This window comes from Miniopterus schreibersii (assembly GCF_964146895.1).
Source record: "Miniopterus schreibersii genome assembly, chromosome: X".
NCBI lineage: Eukaryota > Metazoa > Chordata > Mammalia > Chiroptera > Miniopteridae > Miniopterus > Miniopterus schreibersii.
In genome coordinates, this window is record NC_138104.1 from 93,491,242 (window position 1) to 93,519,067 (window position 27,826).

The following is a 27,826-nucleotide window of genomic DNA, read 5'->3' on the forward strand; positions in this document are numbered from 1 at the left end:
AAGCCCAGGCAAAAGGAAACGGGTTCTGCTTCTAAAGCCAAACACAAGCATGAAGGAAAGCAGAAACTGGCCTCTCTTGGAAAGCCAAATGCTGTAGTTCTGGCTGTTCTATTTTCATCAATGCATTTAGGTATTTCTGCGGTCTTTTGCATCGTGAATGAATAAATGCCAGCTACAATTCCTAGGCAGGCTTTCTGTAGCGAAGTATCCAAATGGCTTTACAAGGTCAGGTCACTACAATGCCAAACCCCTTGTGTTTGCCTAAGCCACCAATGCAAGTAACACAGGCCAAGGGAATAGGAAAAACCAAGTAAAGGAGAATCTGAGTTTAACTTCAAACTTTACAATAGACTAAGAATCGCCATCTCAGAGGTCACGAAAGTGACTTTTAAAGTCCGAGCAGGTGCAGATGCTACACCTATATGCAAGTGATCCTTCCATTGGTGCTAGAAGTGCTGAACTACGGAAGGGGTCACATCACTTCCAGCTTACACTGTGTCGGGGATTTATTAACCGTGTGATTTATGTTTCCTCATTTCCGTGTGTGTGTGTGTGTGTGTGTGTGTGCCCTGTCTATAGCCAACACTCCACTAGGGTAGCTTAAAACAAAATAGGAATTTATTTACAATAGATGTCAAAAATAACAGGAACAATATATAACAAATCCAAGATTTTATGAAAAAGGCAAACAATATATACACAAAAGACAAGACAAAACCCAAAAGGGCAAACTTAATTTTGACTTTATCTCAACAGCAATAGAATGTGACAAAATGGGTTTTCAGATGTGAATTACTTAACGTTGGGCCAATTAATTAAACACACGCTTCCCAGCCCTTCTCTTTTACTTGCTGAACCTTCCTCTGAATTCGTATTCACCTTTGAGGTGTAATTTAGGGGAAGCCCTACAAGGTTTATGAACTGCAGGCTACTTACATGTGTACTAAAGGATTTACTTACTGACTGGCAGGCTCGCACTTTAAAAGGGGTAAACCCCAGGTACAAATTTTGAGTCCCATTTCACCTTCAACTGCTTATTTCTGGCTTTGGGGGTGTGTACGCATGTGTGCTTCTAGTCTTTGAAGTTCTTCAAGTGCTCTAAAACAGTGTTTCCCGAACTTGAGCATGCATCAGAATCACTTGGTGGACATGTTAAGACACAAGATCACTGGGTCCCACGCCCAGTTTTCTGATTCAGTGGGTCTGGGGCGGGGCTGAAAATTTGGCAGCACTTGAAAACCACTACTCTGGAACAGTACCCCTTTAAGATCTTGACTCGTCATGCTTTTCTTTACATGAACCCTAGAATTTGTGGGAAATAAAGGAAACTGTTAATACTAAGATTCCCAGAGAACAGAGCAATACACTGCCTGGGATCACAGACTGGTATGACATCCGTCAAGTCTTCTATTACAACTAAGTTTCTCAGTGTGCTGATTTTTGTCCGACTTATGGCTCTGGACAGTGACATTCACCATGTCCTCTTGGTCATTTACCTCAAGTTTTGATTATTTACTGTTTCAACTGTTACGCATATACTTATTCCTACATAGTTGAAGATGAGCAGGATCTCGTCTTTAAAAATCAATGGCTCAAATCTATCTTATTTTTTGACTCCTGATAACCTTTACCTAACTCTTGACTTTTATTATAACAATGACCATTCTCTGTGTCACTAGAACCCTCCAAACTAGGCACAGAGGGGTAACTCCAGGGCAGGGCTTCTGCTGTGGAGAGGGGGACAACTCCTACTGATCCAATGTGCTATGGGTTGACACTAAAATGAACTTTAAGAGCTCTCAAAAGCCACTTTATGCAAGGGAAATTTATCTCAAGGGAATTGGAGATGCCAATAAAACAAATCCTTTACGAAGACAAAAGAAAAAAAATAAGCTTCAAGGACATGCTCACCAAAGGGCTCACCTCTTAACTTCTCTGAAATATTACTTGCAAACTCAAACGGCCGAAATATTATCAGTATTTGCATTCAAGTCACAAAATTCAAAGCAATCAAGCATTTTGAAGTCCACTGCTGCATAAAAGGAATTAAGAAATGGAGATATGAAAATAATAAAAATTAAAAAAAGAAAATAATCCACTGTTTTTGATGTTTATTAAGGTTTACAAAAACTGTACATTTTTTTTTTTTTTTTTTAAGAAAAAGCATTAACTTAGTACTGGTATCAAATAGACTAAACATTCAGTAACAGGAAAATATTCTGCTTTTTATTTTTGCACGTTGTTCTCAAGTACACAATTACAATCATGTCACACATCCCTATATGATTTTCTTTTTATGTATTTTACTTTTTTTACAAAGTGTACAGAGGGAGGGACATACAATATTTAATAGGATATTTCTACAGAACAATAACTTATATTATGTCCTTGTAAAAATCTGTACCTCTTTAAAACATTTAACTGAAACATCCATTTTTTTTTAGCTTTGCTAATCAAAATTGTTTTAAGAAGTAAAACTAAGTTGTAACTAATGTCAGTACATAACAGTGACTACAATTTCATTTTTTCTTTATACAGACAAATACATTTTATCATATTCACTTGACCAAACCCTTAAATACCTTTTAAAGGTTTCAATATTGTGCTTTAAAAAGAAAAGAACTGTGTATGATTCCAGACTATGTAAGAGAAATATAAAGTGTGTAAAATGCTGTGTTCTTTCTTTCAGTTTATTTAAAAAAATATAGTTAGATGACCAATTATTTATATTTTCTGTATTAATTTTATAGGATGTTTTAAAATTAATAAATTTCTACTTTCACTTAAGTGTTTTACATTACCTCTGGGAAAAATAAAAAACAAGGGAGATTTTAAAGGTTCTCACAAAAAAACAGACAGAGCTTTCAAGAATAGTACTGCAGGGCAATGAATCACACAATTTTAAGTTACTTTTTTTTAAAAAGCACGTTACAGAGGCCAAGAGGGCACAGGAGCTCCCACTGGGACAGGTCCGTGCCTTGGTTTTGACTGGCATTCAGGTTGGAGTTCATACCAGTTTAAAGTACTCGACTTAGAACTGGACTAAATCAATCCAGCACTTCAGAGGCTTGCCAAACACACAATATTTAGATTTCTAACGCTATAAACTCTTGAATACAGATATCAACGGCAAAGAGAAAGATGAAAGGTAAAAACTCTAAAAGCACAAAGACGATGGAGCACCATAAGGAAGCGGCAAGGCAGCTATCAAGTGGGAAGAAAGTCCTAAATCTCCCACGATGTGCCAGGTACTCGTATGTGCTGACAGCCAACTTAAGGACCCCCAAAACTGTCTTCTGTCCTCCAAAATTTATCTTAACATAACCAAATTCTAATTAACTGCGTTCCTTTTATGAATTTATAAATCTGAGTCAGAACTACTTGTTTAAAAAAAGTCAACTCACAAAGAAAAACCAAACAGTGAAAGACGTGGTGATGTTCCAAATAAGGCCTCAGATTTTCCTCATGCACTTAAATCATACCTTTATCTTATGTTCCAATCAAAGCCAACTTGAGTGGTAAGTTTCTGAAAGTTTCCGAACTATAACTAATAAGAGTAGGCTGAATTTGCCAACTGTGTATCATAGTTAGTACCCGATCTCTGGTACGTGGAGCCGTAGCTCCGTTAGTCTCCTTCCCTTGGTGACACCGAGCTCCCCCAGGGGCTTCTCGGAGAGAACCGAGGAAGGTCTGTCTGGGTGTTTATTAGCTTTTCAGAAAAATATAAAGGCATGAAGCTGAAGTTGTAGGAAAACATTCTATCTAGAAACATCTTAACTTCTATTTTGCAGTTACCAAAGATATTTAAAAGAAAATACCTTTATTCTTTAAAAATACTAGTGTCCTTATCGTCCTTCCCATTCTTCACCTGAGTAGTCTCTCTGAAGAGCATGCTTCACAAAATGCTCTCCCACATCCCTGCATCTTTCATGTTATCGTAAATGTAATACTTTTCATTATAGATTTTAAACAACTACTACTTGGGGTTGTGTGTATAAATATGTAAAATAAGCAATACACACAGATACATGTTTTATATATATATGTGCATATACATAATTCAGGGTACATTTACATATATAAAGTTGCAAAAGATCCTATGAGCCACAAATTACCTCTAGGAGATTCCAAAATGCAGTCCTCAGCAAGTCTCATTTGTAGCACACAACCATTCCAAGACAAAGCAGCACAGACAGAATAATCAAAATACAACAGGATCAAGCAAAATTTTTCAATAAAGTCTTCTAAAACTTTGCTATGCTGACAAAAGATGTAAATACTCCAAAGAAAGCCCCCCGAAGATATATTTTGTCCGCTAAACAAAATGAAAAGTAAACACAAACCCACCCACTGTTCTTTGCTCAGCAATGCCAGGGATGCAAAAGCTCAAATGGAAACTTCCGTTGTCACGTGGTCTGAAAAGATGAAGCAAGACAAGTACATGACTCCCACGTTAGCCTAACTGGACGGGACTGTTCAATCTCCCACTGACGTTAGTAGATGTCTCTGACAATTTTATTGTGAGAAGTTTATGGGGAGGAAAATAGTTACTCTGAAAGTAATGTTGACTCAATCTAAACTTACCCTAACTTTAAGTTAAATGGTCTTAGAAGAGTACCATCAAGGTAAGCAAGGTTAATACTTAAATAAATATAAAACTAAAAAGAGAAAATTTCAGTACAGAGCAAGGATTACTTCATTAAAAGCAACTTGCTTGTTGCTGCTTTTCCCCACTGATTAAACAAACTGAATAGAATTCAGAACACGCTATTGAACAAAATTTTAAAAAAATACAAAGTCAACTAGAAGCAATATTCTATTTGTACACAGAATAAATCAATATACAGTATTGTATGTGAACGAGACTGGTTGGCTTTAAAATGACTTTTCTGCTTCAAGGCCAGCATCTCTGCAAACGTCTACAGAAGCAGTTTAGGGCAGGCCCATGTCTTTATGATGCCGCATTATGTGCTGGTTCTTCTCCGAAGGTCTCCGGAACCCCTTCTTGCAGTACTCGCAACGGTGAGGGTAGTCTTTCGTGTGGATGGAGATAACATGCCGTTTAAAGCCCGAGGCATCTGTAGTGCTATACTCACAGTACTCGCACTGATACACTTTCCTGCCACTGTGTGTCTTCATATGCTTTTTAAGCTCATTCGGTTGTTTAAATCCCTTTTTGCACCTCTTACACCTGAACGGAATATCTTTTGTGTGAACCGAGAGAATATGGCGACTTAGCACAAATGGATCTGAGATCTTAAAGTCACAATGTCTGCACTGGTGCATTTTTTTACCCTTGTGGGCGGCCACGTGTTTCTTGAGTTCTGAAGGCCTGTGGAAGCCTTTGTCGCACATGTCACACTTATGGGGGTAGTCCTTCGTGTGAACTGAAATTACGTGTCGCTTCAAATCACTCGAGTTGGAACTCTTGTGGTCGCAGTGCAGACACTGGTGCGTTTTGCTTTCTTGGTGAATAAGGGCATGTTGCTGCACCTCTTTGGTATCTGAGAAAGTCATGAGACAAATGTCACACTTGAATGGCATCTCTTTGCTATGCTTAGTTTTTACGTGCGTTTTCAAGTTAGAGGAGTCTGCAGACCTGTATTCGCAGTACTGGCACTGGTACGGCTTCTCCCCGGTGTGGATGCGCATGTGCTTTTTGAGCTCTGACGGGTGACGGAAGCCTTTACCGCACTCCACACAAATATGAGGGAAGTTCTTGCTGTGCACCGCCAAAAGGTGGCGATTCAATAGCCCTTGTTCGGCTGTTTCGTAATCACAGAATTTACACTTATACATCTTGTTGGCTCCTTTCTCTTTATGCACCATTTTGTGAGTAAACAGAGCCCCTGCGTGAGAGAAGTGCTTCCCACATTCATCACATTCGATGGCCTTCTCTGTCTTGCTGGTCAGCTTGTGGCTCTCCAGGTGGTTGTGTAAACTTATCTTCTTATTGGTAGTGTAATCACAGTCAGTACAGCGGTACTTCTTCTTGGCAAGGTGTTCAGGATGGTTTTTCATGTGCCTTTTCAAAAAGCCTCTGGACTTAAACTTTTTCCCACAAATCATGCAAGGATAGACAGTCAAGGGATGTCCATCGGGGCCAATTATTATTGCTAAGAAAGGAAAAGAAAGGTGCATGAGAGCTCAAACCAAGTTCTGTTTTGGTTTCTTCGAGAATTTAAAGGGTGTGTTCTGAACACTACTGGGCAAGTACTCCTAAGTTAAGCTATTTGCTACTTAACATCCCTTTTACGGCTTTTCAGCATTGGAGATACATCAACCAATTTCAATCAGTACGAGTGCACCAACCACACTCCCTCCGGTTTAAAAAAATAAATGAGTAAGTATGTAACTTCTATCAACTAGTGATTAAAGCTATTATCAATTTAGAAATCAGCGGGAAATTATTCATAAAAATAAAGCAGCATCATCACAACTTCTGCTTTGGCTATTCCAAAAAACATGATTTATGTCTATTTACACTAAAGCTTAAATAGGCATCTGAGAATAGACAGGAGTATGTCACATAAACTGAAGCACCTGTCCTGCTGCTCTGTAAATTATGCCTCCTTTACGCTGACATAATCAGATTCTTTAAGTATATTAATTTTTTAAAAGTTAATGCTTGTAACATATTTGAGGGATTTCTTTTAATTTCCACATAAAAATCACCCGAGTTCTGAATTATTTTCATCCACATTCAATCCATTCCCTACTTCTTTTTATACAAGAAAATCATTCATGAATATCACTGAATTCTTAAAATTATATTTTCAACTTTGATACACGAAAGCTACATGTGGTCTAGCAGCTAAAATGCCATCACAACACCTCTGCAGATACATACTAGTTGCATCTTGAGAGCTCGCAAAGCACGCTGCGCTGTGGAACTCATGTGCCCTCACCTGTTTGGTACTGCCTGGAATCAGGTCTTCTCCTTTTCTTTGGTTTTTGTTTAGCCAGTCTGCCGAGCCCAGCAGACTCATCTATGTGCAAGAGGGCACTTGCAGTGCCATTCCGGTTTTCAATTCCATCAGAATTATTACCTAACGATGCGTATTAAAAAACAAAATTATACTGTATTATAAATTATAAAGAATTAGGGATCCTTTATTAACTACAACAACGAAAAGTAAGCCATGATACTCATGAATGACAGAAATTCCCCATTCTAGGTAATGGGTTTCATGACATTTATTATAGCGAGACCAAAAGAAATGGCCTCGCTTCCAAATCTGAAAAACACATGTCAGCATTTTGCCCCATGGACTCCCTTGTCTCCCAAAACTTTAAAGGCATGGGGCAGATATAATCAAGATGAAAGTTTCAGCTTGAAAGCCTGTGTGCTTCTTGCAATACTTCCTTCTACATGCTATACACATGAAAGAAAATTCTGTTAAAAATAAAGACAAAAAGACTTTATAATCTTCCTCTACTCCTGTTCAAATTAAATAACTATTACAGGGTACTGGCATTCCAGATTTTTGAAACCTAAGACCACAGAAACCTTTTTTAATCATGAATTCACATTCAAGAACCAATTCAATCCTAAGAGCGGCTATGCAACTTACCGTAAGCTGCTGCCCATGCTATTGGCATGAAGGTTTTGATTTCATTGTCATCGATTTGCTGTTCATGTGCGGCAGCTGCCGCTGCTGCTGCAGCAGCAGCATCCTCTTCTCCTACAATCACTTCCATATACACTTCATCAGCGATTTCAGCAACATCTAAGTAGAAAATAATATAAACTTTTGTGAGCAGGTCTACAGAGACCACAGGAAAGATACTGCCATTTGAATTCAATTAATAGACAAGTAGAAAGAAGGTTCAAATGTTATATACCTAGAACACAGCTTTCACATAGTAAGCACTCAAATATCTGAATGAGTCATTCATTTCTTGGTTTTCACCATAATTCATTTTTTTTCAGTGTTGACACTATTCACTTTCAAAGCCAAGTTCTTAGAATACTAATGAATCATCGATGTTTCCCTTGGAATATAGCAGTATAATAATCTCTACAATAATGCTACTTGTTTCCTTTAAACACTGGCCATATTTAAAATAAAAATCAAGAGAGCTACAAGAGCATAACATTTTTCTCCCACAAAAAGGCCACCTACTTACTTAAATCTTCATCTTCTTGCTGAGAGTCATTGACAGTCATATAAACCATCTTTTCCCTTGGCACACGAATACTGCTATTCTGATCAAGTAGTTCAACTCCATGGTCATTCTCAGGCTCACTCTCCACAATGTCTACGGTGCCACCTATCAGGGAAGATGACAGCTCCAAGCATTTATGAGAAAACTTCATTTCTACCTCTTTCACTTATCACATTTTACATACTTTTCTACTGCTACACTGGAAACCTTGCTTAAAAGTTATCTTCAGAAAAGGTTTCACATGTTCTCACCCAAAAGTAATCAGGTTGAAGTGTTTGGATCAGGATGAGTAATATCCTGAAGGTGACCTCTTACCTAAGTCATCCTCTCCAGGGTCAGCTTTAAAAATGTACACCTTGATGACTTCAGGGCAACTGCCATCCACTTTACAAGGATCGATTTCCGACTCTGCATCCAAGGTCATTCCAGAGGAACCGCCGTGTTCTATTTTGCTAGCATCATCCACTAAAAAGGCAGGAAACATATTATAAATAATATTAGTAGGTATTTAAATGTTAATTTTCCAAAGTCTTTTTTACAAATATAATCTCTAACTTGAGCCACATAAAATGAAATGATTTTACCTAGACAAATACAGAAAATACAAGAGAGAAAGTTAGAGGCTGAAGCCAGACATAGTATGAGATTTCTGGATCAAGATCTCAGAGAAAAAGGGAGATGAAATTAGGTGCAAAGATAAAGGAACCCTAGCTGGTGTTGCTCAGTTGGTTGAGCATTATCCTATGCACCAAAAGGTCTCCGGTTCGATTCCCAGTCAGGGCACATGCCCAGGTTGCAGGCTCGATCCCCAGTAAGGGGCATGCAGGAGGCAGCCAATCTATGTTTCTCTCTCTCTCTAAAAAAAAAAAAAAAAAAAATCAATAAAAATATATTTTAAAAGCCTGGCAACTGTGGCTCAGCAGTTGAGCATCGACCCATAAACCACGGTTTGATTCCCAGTCAGGAAACACGCCCGGGTTTCAGGCTCAATCCCCCATGGGGAGCGTGCAGGAGGAAGCCAATCGACGATTCTCTCTCATCACTGATGTTCCTATCTCTCTCTCCCTTCCTCTCTCTGAAATCAATAAAAACATACCAAAGTATGTTTTTTTTAAAAAGAAGTAATAATTTTCCTTAAATAGGAGAAATATGCTATCCTTCTAAGACATAAGAAGGTAAACATGGATGAGAACATAGCTATGCTGTGTTTAAGGAAAGGGGAAAGGTTGTAATGCACAAAGCTGGAGGAATTCATGGCTGGTGGCTTCAACTGTGGATAGGAAATAGGAGGAAAGGACTTGGTTACCAGGGGAGAGAATGGCAGATTGGGTTAAGAGCTTAAGAAGCTAGAGAAAATGAGCTGATCCAGGACAAGCTTAATGATATGAAGGGTCAAAGAGACCAGTTGGTTCAAATCTGAGGTTTAAAAAAACAGAGGTTCTCTGAACTCTGAATGTAACTATCTAAATTCAAGTGTCTTGACTGTTTTATAAAAATGGTTTGTAGGGGGAAAGAATCAGCATTATGTCCTTATTTCTAGCCTGATGTGTACCTGCCCTTTTTCAAAGCTAACTATTTTTATAACATACCCGAGCTGACTGAACCAATATTATTTTCTTAAAGGTGGCCTTGGAATTTTCAGCTGAGATAACATTAGAAGGATGGCGATCTCACCAAACTAGCAGGAAAGTCCTGAGTAAATTACGTCCTCAGAGAATTCATCTCTGATAGGTGATGTTGTTGATGAAGCTTGGCCTCTTTTGGCAAGGTTTGTCCAAACTGATTCTAACAAGTACTAAAAGATCAAATGCCCTTGTGTTTACAAAGAACAAGGTCAGGCTACCTGTTTTTGCATACACTAGTTTGTCGGTACTCATAAACCTTTGATGACTAGAAAAGCTAATCTTTTTTTTTTTTAGCTTGCAAAATGTCATGTATTTACCTATAACTTCAACTAAGAGACTTTTCTGTTTGCTTTCATAAATGTGTGGGAAACACATTTCAAATATACAGGCTTACCTGAGCCAAGCAGTGCTATTCTATCATTTGACAAAAGCAGAATTCACCTTCAGATTTTCACCTTGAGAATTTGCCCCACTAACCTATGAAATTATTCCAAATATGAATTATTACAGAAGTTATTTGTTTAAAAAAATACTTTGATGGTCCTGTTAACTCAAAATTTCACCCTGATATTAACGCTACCATTAAAAATGAATTTCTAAAAACAGAAAAAGGCTTAGATAAAATTGAGTCATTGTATGTATGATTTCTGCATAACTGCCTTCTAATGGAAGAAGAACTAGAGCTTTAGAATAAGGCCTTTCTAAAATAGAAGAGCATAATTTCTGAAAATTAAGACTACTTCTAATAACTATCATTTGCATGGCATTTTACAATTTCCTTAGCATTTCTATGTATTTTAACATACCTGATTCTCATCTTCTCCAGATAAAGAAATAAAGGCTCTGAGATGGTACATGCCTTGCCCAAATAGGTGAACCAGTGAGAAGTGGGAGACAGAGTAAGGAGGCACCTGTCTTTAGAACCCAGACCTTTATTTTCATCTTCTGATTTTTTAAGAAATGTATGTTCACTGTATATAATTTAGTATTTTAAAATATCACCAATAGTCCCACCAACCAGAGATTCCATCATTGTTAGTAAATTTCCTTCCTAGTTTTTTCTCTTTTAAAAAATAAAATTTGCATCAGTTTTCTCAAGTCTTATGGATTCATAATCTTTGTATCTCATCCAGCATTTTAAACTTTAAAACTGAAAAAAAAAAAAAAAAAAGACTTAGCAACGATCTCATTAGTAACAGTAAAACTATGGCAAAATATAGGCATACTTCATACTGCTTCAAGGGAGCTTCAGTAAAATCCCCTGAAGACCAAAAATTAAGGGATGATTATTTGCAATGCTAATAGGTGCTACGGAGTCTAAAAATATAGTTCATTAAGACTTCTGAAAACCCAGTAGTTCCTGGAAAAGAAAAATTACTTGGGGTGCCGGGGGGGGGGGGTACACCACTTCAAGCAAATTGCTTGTTAAAGGAACACTGATCTAACTTAAAAATCAGCAAAACGAAGCTGATATGGAGAACATTTGATAGAAAATCTATATAATAAGAAATGACAGTGGTTGTGATAAATAATACCACCAAATATTTACCCACCACATACCACATGCCAAGCATGACACTAAGCCCTTAAAATACACCATTCACTCCTCACAACAACCTTATAACATAACAGGTGATACTGTTTTGTTATTCTTACCTATCTAAGCTTCAAAACAGATTTCATTTTAATTTTTGCAGGAGGCAACCAATCAATGTCTCTCTCTCACACCAATGTTTCTCTTTCTCTCTCTCACCACACACACCCCCCCACACACACCTCCCTTCCACTCTCTCTAAAGATCAATGAAAAAATTTGCTCGAGTGAGGATTAACAAAATAAACAAAAATAAAAGACAATTTTACTTCCTAAGTAAGTTACTTCAAAGGACAGTCTAAATACGCAAATCTTTTCTAAAGGTTTAACAAGATTCCCAGGTATAAACGTTAGGATTGATTTCAAGGAGGGAAACCAGGCCTTTTCATAACACTGTACCTCAGCATTGCTGTCAGAGAAACACTTAGGTTCTCTGAACCAAGAGCCTGTCTATCTTACTCTGACAAGACCAATAGTCTTACTACCTAATCACTTCAACTTTTTTTAAACCTTTAAACCCAAAATCCAATCAAAAGAAAAACTACAAAATAAAAACGTGATATTATTCAACATCCTAAGGGTTCTATGTGGGTGGGTGGCTGCTTAATACTGACGATACCATGGATAAGTAGTTCCTCCTAAAAGATACCTGAGCTCACGAGCAGCTGTTATGTCCCAGACACTGTGGTAAGTGGCTTCCCTATATTTTAATAACAACCCCATAACTTAGGTGTTTTATTTCCACTTCACAAATGTGATACTGGAGCAGGTAAAAGACTAAGTAACTTGAAGGAAGCATTTGCCAAGCCAGCAAATGTTCTAGTACATAAATACACTTAAAAGATTACTGCCCGGCCAGGCGTGGCTCAGTGGTTGAGCATCCACCTAGGATCCAGGAGATCGAGGTTCGATTCCTGGTCAGGGCACATACACCGGTTATAAGCTCGATCAATGACTCTCATCATTGATGTTTCCATCTCTCTCTCCCTCTCCTTTCCTCTCTCTAAAATCAATAAAGATTTTTTTTTTTTAAAGAAAAGATTACTTTTAGACTTCCCTTTTTTATGTTGCTCTTCAGGAACCCTCTTTCTGGGGTTAAAGTTCCATCTATTTTTACTATATAGCCTATAAAAGATTTGAAAGATTTGGTTACAATCTGATTTCCTTTCATTCTTGAAACTTTCCTGGAAAGGTTCAAAGGTAAATGAAGTTAGCATCACTCTGTGGATGAAGAAATTAAAGGATCAGAGCCATTCAAGTGCCTGTCCTAGGTTAGTGATCTCCAGCATTGGTGTCTAGATACAATTAATGAAAAAATATTTGCCCAGTTGCACTGAATTGGTCTAAAACATAGTTAACTAAATAAACCTAGTTAACCAAAAGCTGATTTCTTAATACTACAAATTCAAGGGGAAAAGAAAGGAATGACTATTACAGTCCCACCCTGTGCCTCTCTACCCAAGAATTCCCAAACGGGACAACAGGAAGGTCTTAAGTGAAGCTAGTGCAGTTAGTTTTGCTAGCCCAATGGATGCCGTCAACGAACTCTGTGTACACGGTAACAATGGCTAGCACATACTGAAAGCCATACTCTGTGCTGGATGCCTGCTATACGTGATCTCTAATTCTCATAACCGCCCTACAGATCAGGTAGTATTGCTGCCATTTCACAAATAAGGAAACTAAGGCCCAAGAGAAGTCTGTAACTTGCCCAGATTCCTAGAGCTCACAATAGTGAGCAGCAGGGCTGGTATCCAAATGGAAGGCTGGCTGACTCTAAGCTGCAGGCGGTGCTTCCATACCCCATGTTGCTTCCTTAAGGTACTGAAAGGAGGGGCATGTTCTCTCTCCCCTCCCCAACCCCCATTATCCCACAAAGTAATCACAGATCTGTTCAAAGGCCAAGCTGTTGGATTTTGTCTAGGTCTCAAGTAAATTGCCAGTAAATGAGTCACAAGGCCAATCTGAAGTGCCAACTGCTTCTAAGGCCTTCAAGACGTAGCTAGACCTTTTATCCAACCTTTTTTATGGTGAGGAGAGGGGAGGACTATACATCTTTGCCTTATTTGAGCACTTTATTCTTGGTATAAATCTAACTGACATCAGATTGAACATTAAACTGAAAACTCTCAATTCATTAACTTTAGTATTGATTTCTAAATAAATCTGAGTACCTACAGTAAAGACACAATAACTTTAATCGGATTAAGAGAAACCATCTGAATTTTATCAGAACAAGCTTAAAGCTTGTTTAACACATCTTCTCTAAAATATTCTTAGTTCATTAAATTAGACTTTTCTTGCATTTCAGAAATATCCCCATGTAGATATGTATTTTTAAAATTCTAAAATTTCACTCTGTGGCTTACCAAATGGTTTCAAGATACAAAATGAAATTGATAGAGTGCATATATAAAAATAATGGTGACATATATACAACAGTCAGCCTGTAGAACAAAGAAATAAACAGGTATTTTACCATGTCTCCTATGCTAATAGCCCCTAGAATCATTCAATTCTAAACCATTAGACTGATCCTCAGAGTTCATACACTAAACACAGGGGTTTGGATTTATTTATTCGTTCATTCCCTGAACCACTTTTTATTGGATGCCTACTATGACCAAAATTGTGCTTAAGTAGGAGCTACATCAGACCAACTGGTCAAAACACCTCAACTAGGCGGCCAGGGCCATAATGCTCCATATCTGCAAGGGTGCTATTCACACTGTAGCTGGACAGCTGACAGCTGCATGCAGCAACCCTGTAGACAGATCTCCTGTGTGTCTAAATGTGCTCCTCCTCTAGTAATGTGTTTGCCATCTGCCCAGATGCACAAGCCAGAAACGAGAAAGGGAGCTTCAAACCCTCCACCCTAAAATTAATCCAAATTCCACTTCCTAAATATGTCATGAAGCACTTTCTGCCAAAATCTACTGAGATAGAACCTTATTTCAAACTATCATCATCTGTTTCTTACCTGGACTACTACAACCACCTCCCACAGCATACTTGTTTCTGATTTTACTCTTCCCTTGTCTGCTCTCAGTACTGCCAGAGATTACCTCTGCAAACTATCAATCTCAACATGTTACTGTTAATCTGTCTACAACACTAACAGCTCCCATTGGAAAGGTAAAGCAGTCTTACTGTATTCCAGGGCCTTTGATTTGTGCCCTATCCTGCCACTCTTACTTCTCACCATTTCCTCTTCTCCTCACCAAAGACATTTACACCCCAAAGAAAAAGTCTCTGAACACTCAAAGACCTTTCACATCTTCGGCCTCTAAGTATGTTCTCTGCCGTTCCTCCCTCCTCAGCCACCCACTGAACATTTTATTTATCCTTCAAATTGAGTTCAGCCCAAATTATTTTTTAAAGATATAATAATGGCTTGGGTTTTTTAAAAATCCCTTTGAGAAATACTTATGAATATGTGAGATTTGCTTCAAAATAGAGGGAGGAAAATGAACAGGAGATATGAAATAAATTTAGTTATATCTTCAACCAAGCTCCCACAGAATTTGGTTTATGCTTTCATAGCATTTAGCTCACTCAAGTGTACCAAAAACTTCCCAACATTTTCTCCCTTAGTGCTTCCAAAATACTTTGTATATCCTGTTATACATCTTTTCACACTCAACTGTAATTACCTGTTTCTGTTTGTATTCTCTCCAAAACTGTGAACTCTTAAAAAGCCAGAAATTTTCACTGTTTATCTCTAATAGCTAGCAAGGTTCCTAGCTTATCATGGCTGTTTAATAAATGTTTTTGAATGAAGACATAAGTAAACATGAGCAAGGGTAAAAATAATGGTTTAGATAGGATTCCTTTTCTCACACAAACATAAATTTGAAAAGAAATAATTTTTTAGGTAGAAAACAATGGATTAGGGTGTGGAGGCTGTCTGGGTGGCTTCTACTATAAGGAGCAACTAAGAAAATGTTTAAACCTCCTCCCCAAATTACTTCCTAACATTGCTGAAACTGGGTATTCAATAATATTGTAAATTTTAGTAATCACTGAAATTCTGTTTGCCTCCTCCATCTACCAGTAATCACTATTTATCCCAAACTCTGCTGCTTTGTAGTATTAACTTTACACACATATACATATAAGCGCACACAAACACAAAGGGCAATATGAGAGTGGAGGAAACACTTTGTTTTCCTTTTTTTTTTGTTTTCTTTTCTTGCTTTTGTTTTTTGTTTTCTTCTTTTCTTTTTCTTTTTGGAGTAAACACTTTGAAATAAAACATTTGATTTCAAATCTTCACCCTAATGCTAGCTGGATGTGTAACCTTGGACAAGTTACATAAACAGCCTCAGTTGCCCAATCTGTAAAATGGCGATAACACCAACATTATAGAGTTGTTGTAAGGAATATATATATTAAGTTCTGGCTTAATAAACAGATACTATTTATTAAAGGTTTATTATTACCTATTTTTATTATTACCAACTTGTTACAAGTCACCGACTAAAAAATCTTTCTTCGGATAAAAAATCTTAAGTTTTAAAAATTTGAAAAATTGTCCATATTGTCTTGATAATGATCAAATTGACTGGATAACAATCCTAAACATTTTTCCCCTGAAAAGAGAGTTTTATTAACAAACTTCACCAAACAAACTTAATTACGTCTTCTGATAGAAATGCCAATTGACTCAAGGCTCATTAGAAGATGGATCTGATGAGTCTAAAAGCATTCAGCACAAATTACCACCTGAGCTCTTCCTTTGAAATATTAATTCAAATGGACTTAAATTATATATATGCCACCAGACTAGAAGTTTAATAAGCACTAGTTAAGGACTTACCAACCTAATGATTTATTAACATTCAGCTTTTATAAAAGCAGAATGTAGAAAATGGTGTTTTGAACACAATTTTATCCTAATGAAAAAGTCATTGGCCTTAGAATATAAAAACAACTAAGTGGAGAGAACACAGCTATAGTACTGTCATCAAAAGTTTTATTAGAGTTATGGTCTGTACTAAGTAAAATTTCCAATTTTATAATCAACATGTTAAAAATGGTGGCATACTTTCACTTAACCAAACTAGTTTAAAGAGTCCTAAGCTTAAATTACTTGCTATAATTTTTGTTAATTTGTCTTTTTTATAACTGTTTAAAATAACTGAAAGCAGTATTTTATTAAAATGTGTGTTAGAAATGAAGCATCATACTGGTTTATGTTAGAATAGAGGCTGTCTGGCCAAGGTTTTTGGCAGAAGGTAACCCCATGCTCCCAGAGGCATATTAGTTGTTTCCTCTGATGTTACTATAAAAGGTAGGCACATATATCCAAGTACCCTTGGTCTTCCACAAGAATGCATTATATTGCCACCACTTATTAATTCTGCTAATCCTTTTAAAACTGAACTATGCATTTTTGCCTGGACTTTGTTTTAGACTTTAATACTTAGGGTAGTAAATTTGCAAAATTCTGACAGCATGAAACTAGTATAAGAATGGACATACAGATCTGCAGAATATAATTAAGAGTCCAGAAATTAACCCCTCACATTTACCATCGATTATTTTCAATAAGGCCCTGGCCGGGTAGCTTAGCTGGTGAGAGCATCATCCTGATATGCCAAGGTTGCAGGTTCCAGCCCTGGTCAGGGCACATACAAGAATCAACCAATGAATGCATAAATAAGTGTAACAAAAAAGTGATGTCTCTGTCTGTCTCTCCCTTCTTCCCCCTCTAAAAAAAAAAAAAAATCAATAAATAAAATTAAAAAAATTTTTTTCAATAAGGGTGCCAAGAATATTCAATGGGTAAAGAACAGTTATTTCAACAAATGGTATTGGGACAACTGAATATCCATATGCCACAGAGTAAAGTTAGCTCCTAACTTCACAGCATATAAAAAAAATAAACTCAAAATGAATCAAAGGCCTAAATGTAAGAGCTAAAGCTATAAAACTTTTAGAAGGAAAAACAGGTGTAAATCCACATGACCTTAGATTAAGCAACAACTTTTTAAAAAAACTCTTTTATTTATTGATTAGAGACAGAGAAACAGAAACAGAGACATCGATTTGTAGTTCCACTTATTTATGCACTCATTGGTCGATTCTTGTATATGTCCTGACCAGGGATAGAACCCGCAACCTTGGCATATTGGGACAACACTCTAAGCAACTGAGCTACCTGGCCAGGGCAAGCAACAATTTCTTAATATGACACTAAAAGCACAAGCAACAAAAAAAATAGAGATAAACTGAACCTCATCAACATTTAAAATTTGTATACACTACAATAGCAGCTTGTGTCCATTTGCATTTATTTTTTCCGGAGTGTTAAAATCTATATAAATCAGCCCTGGCTGGTTTGGCTCTCAGTGGTTAGAGCGTTGGCCTGCAGACTGAAGGATCATGGGTTTCATCCCCAGTCAAGGGCATGTGCCCTGGTTGCAGGTTGCAGGCTTGATCCCCCGGCCCCATTGGGGCGTGTGCAGGAGGCAACCAATTGATGTGTCTCTCACATCGATGTTTCTCTCTCTTGGTCTCTTCCCCCACTTCCCTTCCATTGTAAAAATAAAAATAAAAATCTATATAAATTAGCAGAAATCCAGGGCCTAAAAGAAAGATGACTATAAATAAGATTTTTAATGAAAATTTCACAAGTCTGGGCTCTAATACAAGAATCTGATACACTATGTCAACTGTCACTAGGTTGACTTCTGGGTTTTTTGATGACTTTGTCGGAAGGTTGAACTTCCTAAAAGAGTAATAAAGGCAAGAGATAGTGTGCAACTAAAGGCCAAAACAAAGCCATGCATTTTACGCCTTAGCAACCAAGTTTAAGAAGACAGGAAGGGCAGAAAATGGAAAGAGAAGCCAGGGAGAAGAGTGGTTTCTCGAGTATTTTACCACATCCTCTTCCCTTCGTAGAGCACAATGAACCCAACGCCCTACTTTCTCCAGCCTTGCCCCTGGGTTGCCTGGTCTTGCAACAGAACCACTGGCAGTGTATTTAAAAATAGCTTTTAATAGTGCATCTTACATACAAACCTAAAAAATTCCCATTTCAGTTGGCCCCTCAATGCAATTCAGCAATCTACTTTCTAAGTTCTTAGCTTCTTGCCCATTCCCATAAAACGAAGGCTTTTCCACCTTTTGCCATTATCCTTCAGCCTTCCACCCAGCCTCTGAAGATCTATATTAGGTGAATTAGTTGCACAGAGAAAACAGCTCCCAACATTCAAACACACCTTTTAGTTTCTGTCCCTAGCTCTCCAATTTCCTCCTCTCAGGTAATGCCATGAGACCAGGCACCCCATCTCCCAAGGTAGAAACTTGGGGTCCTTCTCTCAAATACTCACCCCTATTCTATTACCAAATTTCATCCATTTTTCTTCCTAATCTCTTTTGAATCCAGCTCCCCTTCTCTGTCTCCATTACTGTAAAGGTACTTAGGATCTTCTTTATCTCACACATGAACCATTTCAACTATTCTCTGCCATTAATCTCTCCCTCACCTATTCTTATTCCATGTTACCACCAGGATTATCTTCCTTAAATAAATTCAAACTTGAAACAGGATACCATATTTTCCCGTCAAACTGGCAAAAACTAAAAAGGAAAATCATATCATGTTGGCCAGGGTGTAGGAAAATGGACATTCTCATAAACTTGGTAGGGGAAGTTACATTAGGCAAAATACTGAAACAATTTAACCAGATTTGTAAACGTGTATACCCTTTGGTCCAGCAATTCTATTTCTAGAAACTTATTCTAAGGAATTAAACAGAAAGTGCACAAAGATACACAAGTACATTGTCAAGTTCCCATCATTCCTAACAAAGGCCAGGACCTTTTTTTACATACTATACAATTTGCCTAGAATGTCTCCCTTCCACCCATGCTCTTCTTCATCTTGTAAAACAAGAACTCATCCTTGAGTTCAAAGGTCAGCAGCTCCATCCTGTCGCCACAGCAATTTAGTCATATCTCTCCATCACAGTGCAACCTATCATTCTCTCCCGCAGCAGACCATAACCTCTCCAAGGACAATGGTTTTATGTATTTTTTTATGTAGCACATATCCATACCTGCACTACCTACAATGTCTGACACGTGGTAGTAGAGGGCCCAATAAACATGTTGAATGAAGGCGTTTTCTTCCTGTTTACACAAAGAATTCTCTGATTTCCAAAATCTTAAAAAGTTTTAAAAGGTATTTCCTAAAATGGACTCCAATTTATGTTATATTAAAGTCCTGTATTATAATAGGTATTCAAGCAGAGAAAGAGTCTTGTAAATTTATGTAAGCGAATAGTCTGTGGGTCTTTATTTGTTTGACGTTTAGTTCCTAAGGCATAATAATTTCCATACTGGGTCAGAACTGTGGTCTATCCAACTGAGGACTTTATCTCTGAAAGTGGTACCAAGAAATATATGCAAGACCCAGCTATCCTCCCACACATTAAGTTAAACAATTAGAGGTGTGTTCCAAAACACCTTACTTTTGTTCAATAACCTAACGAGTCCATCATACTTGAAAATCATGTTTTAGAGTCATTTGTTTCAGTGCTATGCCAGAGCTCTTTTCCATGCTATCTGTTATATAAATAGCATTTTACATAAGCACTTAAGTATTACATAAGTAGTAACATATATGCATATACAAGAATGTAAGTAGTATGGTTATACATTTTTTCCAATTTGAACCCTTTATGTTTCAATAGGATTCCTAATTCTAATAAAGGCTGCTAACAGTCTAATCACATACTTCATGACTTCACAAAATTCATTTCTATTCCTTTCCGTCTTTGTCTTTCTAGACTGAAGAAATCTCATCTTTCTATTGCATCTTTAGAGAGAAATGACTCTTTACTCTGTACAATTTTACTTTTCTTAATTTTGAGTTATCTTACAGGCTCCAAACTGAAAAAACAATGCAGGAAGATCTATGAAATTTACTTTTATAGAAGTCAAGAAAATTTCACCTCTGATGTAAGTTAGGAAAGATAGCCTTCAAAAATACCTTCGAGAACCACTATACCCCAAGACTTACAGGAAATCATAAGGTAGTCCTCACAGTTGTTCTTGTCATCATCTTGCTGGTCCACAGGGATCCCATTGGCATCTATGACTGCTTCAGAGGCACAATCTGCTACCAATACTTCTTCTGAAACTACATCAGTTGTCAGAGGATCAGTGACAATTTCTGCCTCAACTACACTATCATGAACCACATGTTCAACGTGTCCAACGTCAGACACATGTATAGATTCACCTGTCAAGACGTGTTCTGGTATAGACATTGACGAAGTAATATCAGAAGCTAAAACATCATCTGGGACTGTGCAATGTTCTAAAGAAACTTCTTCGGTTACATCTGAGTCCAGCACTTGCTCAGGAATGATGACTGTTTCAGATACATCTGCTTCTTCCATGATATCTGGGCACTGAACATCTTCTATAACAACGTCCTCGATAACATCTTGGATTACAACTGAGTCTGGGTCATCGGGAACAAAGTTATGCACAGTTATGTCTGAATCCACAACATCTGAAACAAAAACGGTTTCTTGTACTTCCACAACAATTTGATCACCATCCATGTGTGCAGCATCAGTTCCTTGAAAAAAAAAAATTAAAATCACAATTTCAGGTAGGCATGCACGACTACCTCAACTAATGTAAATGTTATTTAATTTCTACCAGGAAAACAGACTAGCTTCTTGGTTTTCTCAAACATTCAGATAGATTAAAAAATAAAAAGGAATCTATTTTTGAATATCAGAAATGAAAAACTTTAATACAAGAACTTTTATACGCATCCCAAATCAATTAATAGATAAGAAAATAGAAAAACCAAGAAATTGAAGCAGTCACAAAAGAAAAATATTCATGAAAGTAAAATTCTAGGCTCACTAAGATTAAACCCATACGTGTAGGTACTTAAAGAAGGATTACAAAAATTAATAAGTAAAGCAACTTCAGGTGGCAAATATACCATTTTCCTTCATTATGTTTTTCATTTCTCTTCCATCTTGCTCCATCTCTCCCTCCTAAACTCGTACTTTATCTTCTTTCCATCTCTCCCACGTATTCCTTTTATTTCCCTTCTGTTTTTCTCCTCTCTCCCCCTTTGTTGTGATACAATACCCCATCAATATCCTACATTATTACTATGGAAATTTAGAAATTATCCTAAATCTAGAATATAAAAGGACTGGGGCATAAATAAAAGAGGGCTAGGGCAAGGGCTGGGTGGAGGGGGGTGAAGGGGATAAAATGGGGAACATCTGTAATAGTGTCAACAATGGGGAAGAGGGCTAGAAAGCCACAGCTAAAGAGGAAAGGCAACTGGTTAAGGAGCCTCTGTGAATGGATAAGATGAATAAAGTGAAGCTGCTCTGGAGCAGTGGAGGGTGAGGTTAGTTGGAGCAGGGCCTGCCCCAAGTTCATCTGGGTACTCTGCCTCCATCCAGCCTCCTTGCATTGCCCCATACCCCAATGCCCCAAGTAGTTCCTCAGAGTATAAGAAACACTACTCTAGTCCACTCTGCAGTTAAGAATAAAGGTAGAGGGTTGAATCAATTAAAGCCCAGTGAGATTAAATGACTTCACCAAGATCACACAGTTTGTACAGATTATGGTGCTCAGTAAATATTACTCTGAATAAATGCCACAAATGGGACTCCAAATCAGATATCCTTGCCAAAACACACAACATAAGATAAAACAAATCAAATCTGGTATCTTGGCTCCTAGTCCAGAGAAAAGCAAATGAGGTTTTATAAAAATCTTAGCTAAAAAGTAATTCATTCAATTAGTGTTTCTGGATATGACTCAAATCAGGTTGAATCCAAGCAGCTGCCTAACTCAGTGACTGTGTATCACTGGCCAGGCCCTCACAGAGACACATGGCTTTGTTTAACAAACGCAAATGATCAACAAGGGCCAAAAAACCTTTAAAAATGTAGAAAATGTTAAAGCCAATTAATATCTATTTTAATTACATCTATAAAAAGTATGTTTGCTTTATTTTCTATAGAACTTCTACTAAATGCTTTTATACTCATTTGTTTTCAATATTCTCAATATTAACATCAAACAATAGATCACTGTAATCTCCATTTTGCAGATATAAAGATGAAAGCATTTAGTGGCAAGAGCAATAGTTAAAAAATCTAAACCAGAGAAAAGGGTTTGGACACTTATTAGTTTTGTGACCTTGGGCAAGTCATTTAACCTCTGAGTTTCGGTTTCCTCATCAGTAAAATGAGGACAGTAGTATCTGCCATGCATACCTCACAGGACTGTTGTGATGATCAAATGGGAAATGTATGGGAAGTGTTCTGAAAAACTGTAATGAGAGGTTTCATTATTATTAAGACAAATGAAAATGGAGGCCCTGGCAGATTAAGTGACTTGCTCAAAGATAAACAAACACCATAAGTGTTAACAACCAGGGCTAAAATGAAATAGCCCTTCAATCTACTACTTAGCTCATGACCCAGGCTTGCTCGTGACAAGAGTAAGCTGGCATATACTATACATTTTTCCTCAAAGAGCTTCATCTCTCTTTCAAACACATTAATTATACATATTCTAATGAAAGAAGAATTATAACTTTGCATTTATTATCAAACTGAAATTACCAAACTTGAGTCAAAGACTATTTATTCCAAACTGCTAAGAAAAATACACATACACATAACCCCCCAACACACACACACTGGATTTAGAGATTAAAGTTAAAATAAAAAACCACTAATACTTAATTTCCTGATGTAGTTAATTGCTACTTTAATATACTGCAATATGATCATTTTAAGTCCAATGGAAAACTCATTAATATTTTATTTATAAGGGTAGCTAGCTAGTGTCATATAAAACCATCTCGCATCATAAAACCTAGCATAATCACTTTACGATGTTATATAATTGGAACCATGGATAACCTAAAACTGTGAATAATTTTTTTCTATTTTTAGAACTTCATGAATTTAATTTTCCTTGTACAGTTTAGGGAGGTAAGACTGTCTTCCTGAAGCAAAAGGCACCTCTTGTCAATTTGTGAAAGACAGGGCTGTAAAAGTAGGATGGGGTCAGAATGCAGAGGCCCTTAGGTTTATACTTTACCTGTTAGATAAGGAAATGATCCATATGTTATTTTACGACGAGTGCTCTGGTTGGTGGGCTAAATAAAACAGACTAAGGCCCTGGCTAGTGTGTGGCTCAGTCGGTTGAGCATCGTCTCATGTACCAAATCGTTGCAAGTTTGATTCCCAGTAGGGCACATGCCCAGGCTGCATGTTCAATCCCCAGTCTGGGTGTGTGTGGGAAGCAACTGATTAATGTTTCCCTCTTACATCGATATGTCTCTCTCCTCTCCCTTCTTCTCTCTCTAAAATCAGTAAAAATATTTATTTTTTTTTTTTACAAAAGAGAGACACTAAGATAAGAAAAATAATTTAAAAGTTATTGCAGACTAGGAATGAAATGATACAGCTTGTCTATGTGGTAGAAAGTAGATGTAAGCAACATTTTCAAAGAGAGAACTAACAGGACCTAGCGCTATAACTGGGCAAGATGAGAGTAGCTGAAGACAACACTGAGGTCTGGATACTGCTGCTCTTACTGACAAGAATGTAAGAGTTGGTTGTGAGGAAACCAAATTTTTAAGGAGGGGAATAATGTGCTCACTTTAACATTTGTAGACTTGACACAAGATACCTAAGTGTGAATATCAATGTGAGAGTCTGGGAATTTGTCCACTTGATAACCAAATCCAAATCTGTAGTTGGAAAGTGGAACAACCCAAGTAGTTATACCTGTTGCATCAAAAAATGAGTTTGGCTCTTGTGGTTGTAATTCAAGTCCATCTTCATCCATGGCCTTTAATTTTCATCAGTCACAGCTCCTAAATTAGGAAAAAAAGTAAACCAAGTATTACTTTTTTTATATCATATATTTAAAATGCACCATGATATTTACATTTCTGAAACGCTCAAAATCATGTGACAGATGAACATCTATCAAAAACATATCTATCTACTCTCTCGTCATTGACGTTTCTCTCTCCCACTCCCTTCCTCTCTGAAATCAATAAAGATATATTCAAATATATATATATATATATATATATATATATATATATGTATCTAAAATAAAAGGGAACTTGATTTCCAATGATATATAGACCTCTATAAGACAAGGCAGATAAATCAAACAAGTCAATTTTGCCTAGACTTTATTTAATCGAGATACTGCTTGCATACATCAAGTGCATGCTTTTTGATGAATTTTGACACATGCTTAAACCTGAATAATCACTACACTATCCAGATCAAGATATAGAATATTTCCAGCACCTCAGCACTCATTTCCTCTCAGTCCATACACCCCATACTTTCCACAAAGGTAACTGGTTTTATTAAGGTTCAACTTAAACACACGCAGTACCTTACTGGGGGGAAATTTCTGCATGATTTTCGTATTACTTCTCTAAATTTAATGTAGTCTGCTTTCAACCAATACATTAAACATCAGTAAAAACGCGAAGTGCATAATTATAGTAAACACCCTTTGGGATTTCTGCCTAACTTATAATGACATCTCTTAACTAACCCTCCGATCTAGAGAAGTAAATTCCCACAGTGTATTTATACTCTCCTGGCCATGTAGTTGATTGGCACTAGCTATAAAATGGTAAAAATAAGTTCATCTTTGAGCACAACAAAATCAAAGTCATGTCCCTCAGAACTGAAACCATGAGCAAGGGCCACTCAGTCTCTCTTTCCTGGTGGCAGGAATAAGAGCCGAGAAAGGCCATTTTCCAACTATGGCTTAGACTAGTGAGATAAAGTTTACAAATAAAAAAGAATCCAGTGAATTCCTGAGAAACAGAGTAGGGGGAGCAGGGAGCAGGGAAGGTAGGCCTACCAATAGCTTTTGAGCTCCTGGTTCTACACCTTTCTGAGGTCCAGCTATAAAACCTTGTCTGCCTTGAGTTTTTACAAGACATCACAATGACCTTAATGCTCTGTTTTCTTTTTCCTTTTTTTTAATCCTCACCCAAGAATATTTTTTCCATTGCTTTTGTGAGAGAGGGAGGGAGGGAGGGAGGGAGCCCGCGATAGAGAAACATCAATGTGAGAGAGACACATCAACTGGTTGCTTCCCAAATGCACTCCAACCAGGGCTGGGGAATCAAGCCTGCAACCAAGATACATGCCCTTGGCCACACAGGCTGATGCTCTAACCACTGAGCCAAACCAGCTAGGGCTCCGTTTTCTACTTAATCCAAAACTTACAACACAAAGAACTTAGACAATAAAATAATATACTACTTAATACTAATGACTGTTTCAGAAGAACAGACATCAAGGATCGTGGTTTACTCATACTGTAAGTATTACATAAACCTCCTCCCTCATTGGTGTCTTTATCTTTACTTTTTCACTTTCTAATCCAACCTAAATGGTACTATTAGACACATCTTTCTTTCACCTTTATCATTTTGTTGATAACTAAGCACTGCAAGGTTATTAAAATTTCAAATGAGTCATTTTTATAATGCATCAGCTAGGTGATGTCATTCCTCTGTTCAAAAATTAAGTTTAATGGCTCCCTGATACCTCCAAATAAAGTTCAAACTCCTGCCGTTTTCTAAGTTCGGGCCCCTAACTATCTTTCCATCATCTTCCCTAACTTTTTTTCAAGCATCCCCCCCCACACACACACTTCAACCAAACAAAAATGCCCAATGTCCCCATAAGACCCCAAACTCTGTATCTGACTCAAGGTTTCTTCCACCTGGATGGAACACCTTTCCCCAAAATCCCCTTCCCCTCCAAAAAAGAAAAAGCTTAAACTCTCTCTCTCTCCTGTGAATTTCCACAGCAATTTATCCTTTTTTCTTTTTTTCTGATTATACTTGTTTGCTACAAAACATGGTTATCTATATATGCTTATTTTCAGATGCTAAACATATATATTTGTGTGTATGTGTATATTCCTTAAAGAAATATCCATGAGAAACTCAGGATCAGTAAATGGATTTTCAACATGTCAATTCTGAGCCATACTCTATTCATTTTCAAGAAAGAGCATGTTTCATGTTATTTATTCAAACTGCTTCAAATTTAAAGGACCAATAAAGAAAAACATATTCAACTATGAAAAATGGAAAGGGTACATGCTGAGTAAGTTGCTGCTCTCTCCCCATCAAAATCACCTCTAGCCAGAATTCTTTTTCACCTTTAAAAAAATGTAATTACAAAATGATAAACGTGAATTAAGCTTCTAAGCATAACGACACACTACTAACATGAAAGTAAGCCCATTAAGAAGGCAATAAATGCGATTCATTAAGGTATTAAATGCCCCTCCCCAAATTTCCCCACATAAACCCAAGCCCATCAGCTCTAAGAATTCTCAACCTGCACAACAGCTTCTTTTGTTGGCATTCGTCCCTCTCAGCTTTTCTCTTGGGGCTGGGACTGATCATTAACCCCCTCAATTTTGAAATGTTGTCCTTCCTCCGTTTCTTTAAACTGAATTCTAGCTTTCCTCCCACCTCCCCAACTGCTGTTTACTCTGCCTCCCCTCACCCATTACTGCAGCTTTGCCCAGGGTGGTGCACTCAACCCTTTCCTTTTCTGCTTTCTCTTTATTCCATGGTTTCAACTACCACCAATACAAAGATGATTCCCCAAATACACACACTCAGCACCTAGCACCCCCACCAACTGTCTGCTGAGCACTTTCATCAGGATAAAGCCCTGCTTCTCCTGACATGATCACTATGGACTTTTCCTTCTTCTCTGCTTATATTCAGTCAGGTTGTCAGACCTTGTCCATTCCCTGTCCGCAACTTCTCAGGAATCTGTCCCTTTTTATTCCCACTGTCACCGCTCACTCTGAGCTTCATATTTCCTGATCCCCGGGGGACAAAAATAACCTCTCAACTGGTCTTTCACTCCTTTCTGCCACTCCCACAACAAATGACTAGGGACCTTACTACAAGTAAGGGCCGGTGCCAAGTAATGAGGGAGACTAATCCTCCAAAGCACTGCTCTGATCACAGCACTTTCCTGCTCAGAAAGCTTCAGCAGTTCCCCAATATTTAGTGTGCTCTAAAAAATTCACCCAAGCACCATAACAAACTTATCTGCTATATTCCCATCATTGTACATCATATCCATTTCCTAATATATTATGGCCCAAATGGAGGTCTCTTCACTTTATTTTTTTTTAAATTTTTAATTGATTTTAGAGAGAAGAAGGGAGGGAGAGGGAGAGAGAAACATCAGTGAGAGAGAAACATCAATCAGCTGCTTCCTGCAAGCCCCCTACTGGGGATCAAACCCGAAACCTGGGCATGTGCCCTGACTGGGAATCAAACCGGTGACCTTCTGGTGCATGGGACAATCCTCAACCAGCTGAGCCACACCGGCCAGGGTCCT

At 37.5% G+C, this 27,826-nt stretch overlaps 1 protein-coding gene across 7 annotated transcripts in view; it reads right to left on the reverse strand.

Moving 5' to 3' along the window:
- Positions 1-602: 602 nt before the first annotated feature.
- The window catches only part of ZFX (zinc finger protein X-linked), a 75,299-nt gene continuing 48,075 nt past the window's right edge, over positions 603-27,826 (reverse strand). For 4 of the 7 annotated variants that reach the window (XM_081126268.1, XM_081126269.1, XM_081126267.1 and 1 more), the window contains exons 2-8: positions 24,191-24,279; positions 20,419-20,985; positions 8,485-8,634; positions 8,131-8,274; positions 7,575-7,730; positions 6,909-7,049; positions 603-6,116 (exon numbers count right to left, since the gene is read on the reverse strand). In XM_081126268.1, coding sequence (XP_080982394.1) covers positions 4,933-6,116; positions 6,909-7,049; positions 7,575-7,730; positions 8,131-8,274; positions 8,485-8,634; positions 20,419-20,985; positions 24,191-24,251 — 2,403 coding nt within the window. In that variant the 5' untranslated portion in view covers positions 24,252-24,279 and the 3' untranslated portion in view covers positions 603-4,932. Of the gene's footprint in view, positions 6,117-6,908; positions 7,050-7,574; positions 7,731-8,130; positions 8,275-8,484; positions 8,635-20,418; positions 20,986-22,663; positions 22,720-24,190; positions 24,280-27,826 lie in introns of those variants that run through there. The other 3 variants (XM_081126272.1, XM_081126271.1, XM_081126273.1) reach the window with 3 other exon arrangements.